Source organism: Oryctolagus cuniculus, chromosome X, assembly GCF_051225735.1.
Source record: "Oryctolagus cuniculus isolate XC-2025 breed Fujian yellow rabbit chromosome X, ASM5122573v1, whole genome shotgun sequence".
In the NCBI taxonomy this organism is placed as follows: Eukaryota; Metazoa; Chordata; class Mammalia; order Lagomorpha; family Leporidae; genus Oryctolagus; species Oryctolagus cuniculus.
Genome location: NC_142888.1, coordinates 32,689,756 through 32,704,036, shown reverse-complemented (window position 1 = coordinate 32,704,036; position 14,281 = coordinate 32,689,756). Strand labels below are relative to the sequence as shown.

The following is a 14,281-nucleotide window of genomic DNA, read 5'->3' as shown; positions in this document are numbered from 1 at the left end:
ACAGAGCAACAGAGCCCCTCATCCACACGTGTTCCCTGCCGCTCATTGCCGTGTACAAACCTCCTCCACCCAATCTCTGTTTTTAAATGTTTATTTATTTATTTTCATCGACTTGAAAGGTGGAGAGAGAGACACACACAGAGACAGAGAGGGATAAACAGAGATATCTTCTAGCCACTGGTTCACTCTGTTAAATGCCCACAACAGCCAGGGCTGGGCTAGGCCAAAGCTAGGATCTCAGCTCTCCATTCAAGCCTCCCATGTAGGCAGCAGGGGCCCAAGCACTCGAGCCGACATCATCTGCTGCGTTCCCCAGTGCATTAGCAGGAAGCCAGGTTGGAAGTGGAGATGCCTGGACATGAACCAGCCCTCCGACAGGGAATGCGAGTATTCCAAAGGGTGATTTTGACCTGCTGAACCACAACACCCGCCCTTCCATCCAATTTCAAAGCCTTAGAACAGACATAGCACTAATTTTGTGAAGCTTTTCCAAAACATTTACATAGTAACCAGAGGCTAAGAAGGGGAAATGGATAAATAAAATAAATTTTAAAACAAACAAAAAAACAGCACAGAGGATTTTGAATGTTCCCAAACATAAAGAAATAAAGAGCAGGCGCCGCGGCTCACTAGGCTAATCCTCCACCTAGCGGCGCTGGCACACCGGGTTCTAGTCCCGGTCGGGGCGCCGGATTCTGTCCCGGTTGCCCCTCTTCCAGGCCAGCTCTCTGCTGTGGCCCGGGAGGGCAGTGGAGGATGGCCCAGGTGCTTGGGCCCTGCACCCCATGGGAGACCGGGAGAAGCACCTGGCTCCTGCCATCGGATCAGCGCGGTGTGCCGCCTGCAGCACGCCGGCCACGGCGGCCATTGGAGGGTGAACCAAAGGCAAAGGAAGACCTTTCTCTCTGTCTCTCTCTCTCACTGTCCACTCTGCCTGTCAAAAAAAATAAAAATAAAAAATATTTGAGGGGATGGGTATGCTAGTTACCCTGATATAATTGGTCAACAGCATTGCATGTATTTAAATATCACTCTGTACCCCATAAATATTAAGGGGCTGGCATTTAACCTAGCAGTCAAGGCACTGGCTAGGATGCCTGCAATGCACTGATCAGAGTGCCTGTATTTGATTCCCAGCTCCAGCTCCTGACTCCAGCTTCCTGCTAATGCAGATTCTGGGAGACAGTGGTGATGGCTCAAATACTTAGGTTCCTGCCACCCACATAGGAGACCTGGATTGTGGTCCTGATTCCTGGCTCCCCCCTTCTTAATTGTTGCAGACATTTGGGAAATGAAACAGCAGATAGGGGAATGTGTTTCTCTCTCTCTCTCTCTCTCTCTCTCTCTCTCTCTCTCTCCCCCTCTTAAATAACCATATTTGTAAAAAGCCTTCATAACAGCAGTGTGACACTAAGCCCATGTTTTGGACATGCCTTCCCTCGGGGGGTTAAGGAGGTGCTTAGAGTTTGCAGTGCCCTTCTACATGTATACACCTCCGTGATGAGTGTAAAAGGCTTTATTGTTCACAGTGCACGGCTGACCTTTCCAAGATGTATCAACAATGGTGAAGCGCTTTATGGTTTCGGTAGTGGCACTGAAGAGGCACAGGGGTCATGGGACTGGCTTGGGTTTTTGTCCTTCCTCCCTGAGATTCAAGCATTGATGGATGTGCTCTACTTTCCTCTCCAGGGCCAAGTACTTCAAAGGGAAAAAGATTCATGGAGAAATTGACATTAAAGTAGAACAGGTAAGATGGGACAGGGGGACCTGGGGATCAACTGTCCAGACCACAAACTGAGTGCTCATTTTTGTGTGCTATGGGTGAGTCACCGATTTTCTCTCCATCCCAGGCTGAATTCTCTGATCTCAACCTTGTGGCTCATGCCAATGGTGGGTTCTCTGTGGATATGGAAGTCCTTCGGAATGGAGTTAAAGTCATGCGGTGAGTAGAGAAAGAGAACCTTGGTGTTATGGGAGAGAAATAAGGGTCCCTTAGCACTGGGGGAGATTCCCCACCTCCCCCATCCATCCCTCCGTGAGCAAGAACTTAGGGACAGAATGTGGGGCGATAGCTTTGCTTTTGAAGAACAGCCAAGGGTACCAACAGACCACATGCAAACTTTTTAATTATCCATTCAACAAACATTTGTTAAGCATCTACTGCATGCCATGTGCAGCTCTAAGCACTTTACACTCAATAAATATTTATTGAGCACCTACTGTGTGCCAGGAGCTGTTCAACATACTGAGGACCTAACAGTGAACAAAACAGACCAAAATAAAATAGACAAAAAAAAAAAAAAAACCACAAATCTCTGCCCTCATGAAGCTTACATTCTACTGCGGTATGCAGCAATTAAAAAAAAAAAAAAAAAAAAAAAAAAAAAAAAAGGATGGGGCTGGCGCTGTGGTGTAGAAAACTAAACCTCTGCCTGCAGAGCCGACATCCCATATGGGCGCTGGTCCAAATCCCGGCTGCTCCACTACCGATCCAACTCTCTGCTATGGCCTGAAAAAAGCAGTAGAAGATGGCCCATGTGCTTGGGCCCCTGCACTCATGTGGGAGACCCAGAAGAAGCTCCAGGCTCCTGGCTTCAGCCTGGCCCAGCCCCAGCTGTTGCAGCCATCTTTGGGGAATGAACCAGTGGATGGAAGATCTCTCTCTCTCTCTCTCTCTGGATCTCTGCCTTTGAAATAAATGAATAAATCATTTTTAAAAAATAGGAAAATGCAGAAGGTCGAAGAAAAAATAGAAGAGGAAAGCAGATGCAGGGGTCTGCAGTAGTGTGGGAGACATTTGAGGAAAGACCTGGAGGCGATGAAAGCGTGACCCAAGCCAGTGTCTGGAAGGAAATGGTCCAGGCAGAGTGAACAGCCCACGTAGAAGCCCTGAGGCTGGAATTTACTCTGAGCAGTGCACTTTGAGGCTAGCTGGTGGGCTGAAACCTTGTGACAAAGGAACGGTCAGAGCTGAGTCGGTAAGCTGTGAATTGACCTGAGTGAGCAGGGGAGTGGGTAGGAAAAGCTTAAAAGGGGTCACCAGATGGATAAAGGATAGAAAGGGTGCTCCAGGCAGAAGGAACAGCTTATGTATGTGTGCAGAAGGAAGATAAGCACTTTGCAATTTCTAAGACCTTAGAGATTTAGCAACTCGATCTTTGTTCCAAATGTGGTAGGCAGCTTCTAGGGAGACCCTCAACACTCCTACCCCTGCCACCGCAGGTCTCTGAAGCCGGACTTTGTGCTGATCCGCCAGCACGCCTTCAGCATGGCACGCAATGGAGACTACCGCAGTTTGGTCATCGGGCTGCAGTATGCAGGAATCCCCAGCGTTAACTCTTTGCATTCTGTCTACAACTTCTGTGACAAGCCCTGGGTGGTAAGTGACAGGAAGGAGGCTGCTGACTCATGCGTGCACGAGGGAGCATCACATCACTCTGATTTGGGGGAAGTGAGCACGTGTGGAAGCTTAGAGATTCCCTCCAAGGGGAGGACTCACTAACCCACCTCTCTTGGTTTTCCTAGTTTGCCCAGATGGTTCGACTGCACAAGAAACTGGGGACAGAAGAATTCCCACTAATTGACCAGACCTTCTACCCCAATCACAAAGAGATGGTAAGTCTAGGGGAAATAATAGAGTGAGCAGGAGGGAGGAGTTGTAACCAGTGCAGTAATGTTACCAATGAGTGTGTATCAGTGGTATATCAGGCAGGACAGCTGGTGTGGACGTGTGGAGATCTGAAGTTGCTTTGTGGTAAAAGTCAATGAACACCATGAATTTATTTATGGTTAGAAGTGTGAATTAGATCATGGATCCCAATATTTATTAAATCCTGGTGTTCGTATTGTCTGTTCTCACCAATATTAAAAATACATTTCTGGTTTTTCAGATTTATTTACTTATTTGATGGGGCTAGCACTATGGCATAGCAGATTAAGCTGCAGCTTGTAGTGCGAGCATCCCATATGGGTGCTGGTTCGAGTCCCAGCCTGCTCTGCTTCTGGTTGAGCTCCCTGCCAATGCACCTGAGAAAGCAGCAGAGGATGGTTGAAGTCCTTGGGCCCCTGCCACCCATGTGGGAGACCTGAAGGAAGCTCCTGGCTCCTAGCTTTGGTCTGGGCTAGCCCTCTGCCTCTCCCTCTCCCTCTCCCTCTCTGTAACTCTGCCTTAGGTAGAACAAAACAGAGAGAGAGAGAGAGAGAGAGATCTTCCATCTGTTGGTTCGCTCCCCAAATGGCAACAACAATCTGGTCTGGATCAGCCAAAGCCAGAACCCAGGGACTCCATCCTGGTCTCCCACAAGGGTGGCAGGGGCCCAAGGACTTAGGCTGTCTTCCTCTGCCTTCCCAGGCACATTAGCATGGTGCTGGATTGGAAGCAGAGTAGCCAGGACTCAGACCAGCATTCCCATGTGGCTGAGTATGGGGTGCCAGCATTGCAAGCAGCAGATTAGTCTGCTGCGCCACAATGCCAGCCCCCCAAAATCAATTTCTAATGTAAGTTAACAGAATTAAAGTAATGAATCAGACTGATTATATATAGAAATTAATTGTTACTAACATTATCAAATATTCCTTATTTTACCCATATTTCAAATTAGGATTACGCATAAAAATAATCAGTAGGCCGGCACCGCGGCTCACTAGGCTAATCCTCCACCTGCGGCGCTGGCACCCTGGGTTCTAGTCCCAGTCGGGGCGCTGGATTCTGTCCCAGTTGCTCCTCTTCCAGTCCAGCTCTCTGCTGTGGCCCAGGAAGGCAGTGGAGGATGGCCCAGGTGCTTGGGCCCTGCACCCGCATGGAGACCAGGAGGAAGCACCTGGCTCCTGGCTTCGGATCGGCGCAGCGCGCCAGCTGTAGCGGCCATTTGGGGGGTGAACCAATGGAAAAGGAAGACCTTTCTCTCTGTCTCTCTCTCTCTCTCACTAACTCTGCCTGTCAAAAAAAAATAATCAGTAGCAATGTTAAAAATTAAGTTGTTTACAAATAGAAATTGAATTGTTTCTTACTATTATCATATAGTCATAAATATTACAAATAATCATAAATACTACAAATTATTGTTACTGATGTAGATTGAGAACCAATGTTGTTAATTAAACTATAGTTCTTAAGATAAACTGAATAATCGGCCGGCGCCGCGGCTCACTAGGCTAATCCTCCGCCTTGCGGCGCCAGCACACCGGGTACTAGTCCCGGTCGGGGCGCTGGATTCTGTCCCGGTTGCCCCTCTTCCAGGCCAGCCCTCTGCTGTGGCCAGGGAGTGCAGTGGAGGATGGCCCAGGTGCTTGGGCCCTGCACCCCATGGGAGACCAGGATAAGTACCTGGCTCCTGCCATCGGATATGCGCGGTGCGCCGGTCTCAGTGCGCCAGCCACGGCAGCCATTGAAGGGTGAACCAATGGCAAAGGAAGACCTTTCTCTCTGTCTCTCTCTCTCTCACTGTCCACCCTGCCTGTCAAAAAATAAAAAATTTTAAAAAATTAAAAAAAAAAAAGAGATTTGACTTACAGAAAATGTATTTCCTGAAGCATGCATTGCGGCACAGCGTGTTAAGCCACCACCTTTGATGCCTGCATAAAAAAAAAATTAAAAAAAAAAAAGATAAACTGAATAATCATTAACATTATCATGAAAGATTATAGATCCTATCACAAATTATTAGCAATATTACAAATTATGCTCTAATATAAAGTGCTTGCTTTGTATTGTATTATACTTGATATAATTTAATTATTATTACTAATTATCAAATATAATAACTGGTATTAGAATTCATTATCCATGTTACAAACTCAGTTTATCAATATAAATCATTAGCACTTACATTGTGAATTAAGTTATAATTACTAAAAGAAATTAAACTATCAGTACAAACATATTATCACAGATAGAAATTTTTACCAGGGTTAAATTAAGATTGCTAATATAAAATATGCTTTGAATTATCTTAGACTTCCTAATAGAAATTAATTATTACTAATGTCATTAGCATTCCAACTATTATAACTAATTACTAATAATAAAGTTCTGATTCCTAATAAAAATTATAGGTACTACTGTTATGAAACAGATTCTAGTTTCAAATAGAAATCAAATCATTGTTACTAAGACCATCAAAGTTTATGACTAATTTGCAAATTTTTACCAGTATTGCAGATTGTTTACTTATATAAATCATCACCAGTCATATGACTTAAATTACAATTAAATATCAACATTAAGCCAGCATTACCAACTTGATTAACCATTGATACTATTATTACAAATTCTCAACTGTATAGCAATTATGGTCATTGACATAAGTTAATAATGTTATAAATCAAGTTTAGCTACACATAAAGGTCAAATCGTGAGTTCTAAGGAAACACAATTTGTTTATCGTTATTATTAGTCTACATTCTTTGAGAGATAGTGTAGCAGAATATGATTAAGAACATGAACTCTGTAGCCAGAATTTCTGTGTGGGAATCCTAGTCCTATAACTTATTAGCTAATATAGAAAAAGTTACTTAACACTCTTTACCTGCTTACCCATGTGAAAAAATGTGGGTAACAATAGTTCCTGCCTCATAGAGTTGATGTGGGAATTAAGTTACTTAATAAATTTAAAGTGGTTAGAACAGTGCTTCTGGCATATATTAACTGCTACTGACATGTTGATGAAGTTCTCTTTCTAGTCCTAGTTGGTTGATTGTTTTTATGATGAAAGGATGTTGTACTTTGTATCAAATGCTTTTGCTATATTTGGTGACAAGATCATGAGGCTGTTTTCCTTTATTCTATGAATATAGTGTATTACATTAATTGATTTTCCTTTATTCTATGACTATAGTATATTACATTAGTTGATTTTCGTGTAAGTTGGTCAGTCCCCAAGTTTGTTTATGGTGTGTTTTAGATGTAGAACTTTGCATGCCTATACTAAATTTCAGATGATGATGGTGTAAATCCTTTTTATATGTTGTGGATTCAGTTTGCTAGTATTTTGCTGAGGATTATGGTATCTATATTCATAAAGGGTAGTTTTCTTATGATGTCTTTGTCTCGTTTTGGCTTCACAGAATTAATTGGACAGTGTCCCTCCTCTTCTATTTTTGGGAAGATTAGTGTTAATTCTCTTTAAACATTTGGTAGAAGTCACAGGTGAAGAGAACTGGTTCTGGGCATTTCTTTGTAGAAGTTTTTAAACTTCTGATTCAATATCTTTGCTTGTTGTATGTCTATTCAGATTTTCCATTTCTTCTTGAGTCAGTTTTGGTATTTGTGTCTTTCTAGGAATTTTTCATTTTGTTTTCTGATTTGTTGGGATTCAATTGTTCATAGTACTCTCTCATATAATTCTTTTTATTTCTGTAAAAGCAGTAGCAATATTTTCTATTTCTAATGTTATTAGGGTTTTCTGTCTTTTTGCCTATAAATTTGTCAATTTTGTTATTTTTAAAAGAACCAATATTTTGTTTCATTGATTTCTCTATTGTTTTTCTATTTTCTATTCCATTTATTTCCAGTCCAATGTTTATTAAATTCTTTCTTTCTGCTTACTTTGGACTCCTTTCATTTTTCTAATTTCTTTTTTTTTTTATTTAATTTTTTGACAGGTAGAGTTAGACAGTGAGAGAGAGAGACAGACAGAGAGAAAGGTCTTCCTTTTCCATTGGTTCACTCCCTAAATGGCTGCAATGGCCAGAGCTACACCGATCCGAAGCCAGGAGCCAGGTGCTTCTCCTGGTCTCCCATGCAGGTGCAGGGCCCAAGCACCTGGGCCATCCTCCACTGCCCTCCCGGGCCACAGCAAAGAGCTGGCCTGGAAGAGGAGCAACCGGGAATTTTCTAATTTCTTAAAATGAAAGATTAGGTTATTAATTTGACATCTTTCTTCTTTTTAAATATAGACTCTCCTTGGCTTATTGATGGGGCTATGTCCCAATAAACCCATTGTAAGTTGAAAATATCATAAGTAAAAAAATGCATTTAGTACTTCCTATGTATCAAACACCATGGCTTAGCCTAGCATTGCTAAAACGTGCTCAGAGCACTTACAGTAGCCCACGGTTGGGCAAAATCATCTAATATAAAGCCTATTTTATATTCAAGTGTTGAATATCTCATGCACAGACACACACAGTTGGGCATTTTGTAGACATGATCAGATGTAAAAACACAATGTAATATCCAACAACACAGGCTAGCAATACAGTACACTGTAGAGTACCACTTGTTTACTGTCATGATCACCTGACTGCAGCTCATTGCCACTGCCCAGCATCAAGAGGGAGGATCATACCACATATCACTAGCATTGGAAGAAACCAGAATTCAGAATTTAAAGCACATCTCTACTGAATCTGTATTGCTTTTTTTTTTTTTTTTTTTTTTTTTATTTTTTTGACAGGCAGAGTGGACAGTGAGAGAGAGAGACAGAGAGAGAAAGGTCTTCCTTTTGCCGTTGGTTCACCTTCCAATGGCCGCCGCTGCAGCCGGCACACCGCGCTGATCCGATGGCAGGAGCCAGGATCCAGGTGCTTTTCCTGGTCTCCCATGGGGTGCAGGGCCCAAGCACCTGGGCCATCCTCCACTGCACTCCCTGGCCATAGCAGAGAGCTGGCCTGGAAGAGGGGCAACCGGGACAGAATCCGGCGCCCCGACCGGGACTAGAACCCGGTGTGCCGGCGCCGCAAGGTGGAGGATTAGCCTATTGAGCCACGGCGCCGGCCGTGAATCTGTATTGCTTTTGCACCATTGTAAAGTTGAAAAACTATAGATCAAACAATCAAGTTAGTAACCATCTGTGTAGATGTTTACAATTATGACTTGTCCCCTCTGAGCACCATTTATGGCTGTATCTCTTAAGTTTTAATACATTGTTTTCATCCTCATTCATATCAAAGCTTCTAACTTCTCTTGCCATTTCTTCTTTGACCCATTGATTATTTAGGGATGTGCTATTTACTTCCCTTATAGCTATGATTTCCCCAAATTTCTTTCTGTTATTGATTTCTAATTTCATTCCATTGTGGTAAGAGAATATATTTTGTATTATTTCAGTCCTTTCACATTTAAAAAAAAGCTTTTGTTTATTTATTTGAAAGTCAGAGTTATGGAGAGAAAGCTAGTGCAAGATCTTCCATCCTCTCATTCACTCAGATGGCTGCAATGATCAGGGCTGTGTCAGGCCGAAGCCAGGAGCCAGGAGCTTCATCTGGGTCTCCCGCATGGGTGGCAGGACCCAAACACTTGGGTCATTTTCTGCTGCTTTTTCTCAAGCCATTAGCAAGGAGTTGGATTGGAAGTGTAGCAATCAGGAAAGCAACAGAGGATGGCCCAAATGGTTGGGCCCCAGGCTCCTGGCTTCAGCTTGGCCCAGCTGTGCCATTTTGGCCAACTGAGGAGTGAACCCGTGGATGGAAGATCTCTCTATCATCTCTGTCTGTCTCTCTGTCTGTCTCTGTCTCTTCCTCTCTGTAACTCTGACTTTCAAATAAATAAAATACATCTTTAAAAAGAAATTTTTTGGTGTATATTTAAGATCATCAGCATGGTATTGTATGATGCATATAAATAGTTAAATGGTTCCTATAGTGAAGCAAATTGACATACTCATCTCACATAGTTACCCTTCTTATATTGCAAGAGCAGCTAAAATATGTTCATTTAGCAAAAATCCCAAATACAGTACAATTTTATTAACTATAATCCTCATATTGTGCATTAGAGCCCTAGACCTTTTAATCCTCTATACCTGGTACTTTGTATCCTCTGACCTACATCTCCCATCTCCTCATCCCCGTAACCACTCTATTAGTCTCTATCTCAGTGTGTTTGAGTTTTTTCAGATTTCACACAAAAATTAGTTCATGCAATTATTTTTTCTATGTCTGGCATACTTTCCTTAGCTTAATGGTCTCTAGGTTCATCTATGTTGTGGCAAATGGCAGGATATCCTTTTTTAAAGTTGAATAACATTCCATTATATATGTATGATATATATATGTATATATCACATTTCCCTTATCTGTTCGTTTGCTGATGGACACTTGCTTCTGTATCTTGAATATTGTTTTGTTTTTCAGTCATAATACTAAACATACAAATGTTTATGTACCAGGTTTACAATATTAGAACCTTTTGAACTTCTCTGGATAACTATTTTTACCAGTGAGTTTTATACTTTCTGTCATTTTCACATTCATTAGCATCTCTTTCTTTAGGTTTAAGAACTTTGAATTTTCACATAGGACAGGTCTGATGGTGATTAATTCTCCCAGCTATTGTATTTCTGGGAATATCTTTAGCTCTTCTTCATTTCTAAAGGATAGCTTTGCTGAGAAATTTCTTCCCACTCCCACCTGGTCTGTAAGGTTTCTGCTGAAAAGGCTACTGTTAGATGAATCGGAACATCCTTATGTGTTGTCTCTATTCTTGCTGCTTTCAGAATCTTTCTTTGTGTAATAGTCAAAGCATGATTATAATATATCTTGGTTTAGATCTGAATTCAATTTGACTGATGACCTTTGATATTCCTGTACATGGAATTTTGTATTCTTCTCTAGGTTTGAAAAGTTTTCTGCTATTATCTCTTTGAATGTTTTCTCCCTTTTGAATTCTCAAGTCCCTCTTGAACTCCAATAATTAAAATATGTTGCTCTTTAAATGCTGTAATAAAGTTCCCATATAATTTCTTCATTCCTCTTCACTTTTTAAAAATTTTTCTTCTCTGATCATGTATTTTCAAATAACCTGTCTTCAGGCTCACTGATTCTTTTCTCCATTTGAACTATTCTACCATTAATGCCTTCTATCATGTTTTTAATTTCACTTATTGTACTTTTTAGCCCAAGTATTTTTGCTTGATTTTTATAATTACTTCAATCTCTTTGTTAAGGCCTCTGGTAGAGCACCGCATTATTTCTCTGTGTATTAAAGTTCCCTGAAATTCCTTAAAAACAGCTTGAATTCTCTCTTTCAGAGTTCTCACATATTAGATTGTGATTTGGTTAGTTCCTGGGACCTAATTTTGTCCATTAGGTAAAGTCATGGTTATCTGGAAACACTTTTTTTTTAAATCATACATGTTAGAAGGGTGAGCATTTGGTGTAGCAATTAAGTCATCCCTTGAAATACCCCCATGCCATATCAAACTGCCTGGTTCAAGTCCTGGCTCTTCTGGTTCCAAAACAGCTTCCTGCTAATGCCCAACCTGGGAGGCAACAGATGATGGCTCAAGTACTTGGGTCCCTGTCATGCACATGGGAGATCCAGATGGAGTTCCTGGTTCCTGCCTTCAGCCTGGCTGAGCCCTGGCTGTTACAGGCATTTGAGAAGTGAACCAGGGGATGAAAGGTGCCTCTGTCTCTGTGTCTGTCTCTCTCTGTGTCTCTCTGCCTTTCAAGTAAAATGAAAAATAAATATTTTTAAACATATTGTTTGAGAGGCAGATACAGATGAACAGATGGGTGGAGGCAAGGAAGAAGAAAAAAAGAAAGTGCTCCATATACCGGTTCATCCCCCCAAATGCCTGTAGCAGCCAGGTATGAGCCAGACTGAAGCAGGGAGCCAGGAAGCATACTGGGTCTCCCACATGGGTTGCAGGAAGTTGGAATTGAGAGCAGAGCCAGGATTTGAATGCAAGGTGTCCCAACTGACATCTTAACTGCTGGGCCAAATTCCCACCCCTGCGTGGAAATTCTTGATACTTGCTGGCATACAACGTCACCTGTGCATGGAAGGATTAGCTTTTTATTCCAGTCTTTTTAATCTGGTTTTGTTTGTGCCTGTACTTTCAGAAATTCTAAGCAGGCTGCCTTTTTTTTTTTTTCTGAGCCTATGATCACTTCTGCTATCTCATCCTTAGATGGCACCCTAAGTCCAAGTTTGATGTGACTCTGCTCTTGGTACATTGTCGCTGTTTTCAGTCCTTCTGGGACTCCAGATTTGTCCCAAATCCACAGATGGTGTGTTTTTCAGATTTATGGAGGAGTACCTAAAAAGGATAATCTATCCCTGCAAGCTATTCAGATAGTGTCTTTGTGTGGAGCTGATTACTAGAGGGTCTTTCTCAGCTCCAATCTGGCGGTTTTAAAAAATGCTGCAACATACAGGGGTGAGCAATTATCTTTACAAAGTAATGATTTCCTTCCTTTTGAGAATATATTCAGAAAAGAGGTTGCTGGCTCATATAATAGTTTTATCTTTATTTTCTTTAGGAGCTTCCATTCTATTTTCCATCATGGGCACAGCAATCTACATTCCCACCAACTGCGTACAAGGGTTCCCTTTTTCTCCATACCATTGCCAACATTTTCTGTATCTTCACTTTTTGATGATCATCCTAACAGCCATGAGGTGCTATCGCATAGTTATTTTGATTTGCATTTATCTGATGGTAAATGATGTTGAGCACCTTGTCATATACTTGTTGAACATTTTTATATATTCTTTGGAGAAATGTATTCAGGTCTGTTGCCATTTTCTGGTTTTGAATTGTATGACTTCTTTATAAATTTTGGATATTAACCCCTTATCAAATATGTGGTTTGCAAAAAATATTTTGCCCCAATCCATAGGCTGCCATTTCATTTTGTTGATTATTTCCTTTGTTGCTGTCAAGTCAGTCCTTTTACATTTATGGAGATTTGTTTTCTTACTGAACTATAGATGTCTATTATATCTAGTTAGTTTATAGTGTTGTTCAAGGCTTTTCTTGTTGATCCACTATCTAGAGGTTTTACCCATTTTTAAGTGGAGAATTGAAGTCTCCAACTATTCAATTTTTTATTTCTCCTTCCAGTTCTGCTTGGTTGTGTGTGTGTGTGTGTGTTTAGTGTTTTTTAAGCTTGAAATACATATTTTTATTTTTTCCACAGAAATCTTTTTCTGCATGTTTTGTTTCATGTATTCTGGCACCTTATTTTGAGGTGGATATGTTCATTATTTGTTATATCTTCTTGAGAGCATGACCCTTTTATCACCATAAAATGTCCTTCTTTGTCTTTAGTAACAATTTCTGTTTTAAAATCTATTTTATTTGCTATTAGGATAGCCATTCTAGCTCTCTTTTGGTTAATGTTTACATGGTAAATTTTTTTTATCTGTTTACTTAAATTTATTTGTGTCTTTGAACCTGAAATGTGACTCTTGTAGACATCATGTAGTTTAGTCATGATTTTCATCCATTCGTCATATCTCTGTCTTTTAATTGCAGTGTTTAATTCATTTACATTTAATGTGATTACTAATAAAGTAGAATTTATGCTTACAGTTTTGCTAATTTTTTAATATTACTTAAGTCTTTTTATATTCCTCCCTTAATGCCTTCTTTTGTGTTAAATATTTTCAAGTGTACCATTTTAATTCTCTTGTCTCTGTCCTATCTTTCTTTAATATTCTTAGTGGTCTCCTCTGGAAATTACAATTAACAATTTCATTTATACCACTCTGGCTAGAACTAATACCAAATTAGTTTCAGTACAAAAAAACACACTGCTTCATCTCCAATAGCTTTATTCATGCCCTTCCTTTGTGTTATTATTTTCATACAAATTATGTCTTTGCATATTGCATGACAATGAAATATAATTATTGCTTTGTATAGTTGTCTTTTAAATCAGAGAAGAGGGAGAAAAGTGTAACAAATAAATGATTGCATTTATGCCATATTTTGTATTTACCTATGTTGTTAGCTTTGTTGATGCTCTGTATTTCTTTGTGTAGAACTAGGTTACTGTCTAATGTCATTTTGTTTAAGCCTGAAGACTCCCTTTGGTATTTCTTGTAGGGGAGGTGTGTTAGTGGTGAACTATCTCATTTTTTTAATTTCCTTCAGTTTTGAGAGATAATTTTTCTGGATATAGAATTGCTTGCTGACAGTCTTTTCCTTTCAGCATTTTGAATGTGTTACACCATTGCCCTCTTACTTCTAAGGTTTCCAATGATATGTTACCTATGAATCCTAGTGGGGATCCCTTGTGGGTACTGAGTCTCTTCCGTCTTAGTGCTTTCAAGGTTCTCTGTCTTTATCTTTCATAAGTGTGTGGTATGTCTAGGTGTAAATTTCACTGACTTTATCTTATTTGAATATCAGTTAGTTCCTTGAATGCATGGATTAATGTTTTTCATCAAATTTTTCAAATATTCTTCTCTCTCCCTCCCTCCCTCCTCTCTCTCTCCCCGCCAATATTTTCTTCTGAGACTGCTATTATGTGTGTGTTAATTTACATGATGGTGTCCCACAGACCTCTAATTCTGTATTCATTGTATCTATTTCTCTTTCTGTTCCTC

The 14,281-nt window shown here is 40.6% G+C and overlaps 1 protein-coding gene across 2 annotated transcripts in view; it reads left to right on the top strand.

Annotated features, from left to right (window-relative positions):
- The window catches only part of SYN1 (synapsin I), a 58,904-nt gene that overhangs the window by 10,342 nt on the left and 34,281 nt on the right, over positions 1–14,281 (top strand). For both annotated transcript variants that reach the window (XM_070066987.2, XM_070066988.2), the window contains exons 2-5: positions 1,690–1,747; positions 1,851–1,942; positions 3,223–3,379; positions 3,526–3,615. In XM_070066987.2, coding sequence (XP_069923088.1) covers positions 1,690–1,747; positions 1,851–1,942; positions 3,223–3,379; positions 3,526–3,615 — 397 coding nt within the window. The remainder of the gene's footprint in view (positions 1–1,689; positions 1,748–1,850; positions 1,943–3,222; positions 3,380–3,525; positions 3,616–14,281) is intronic.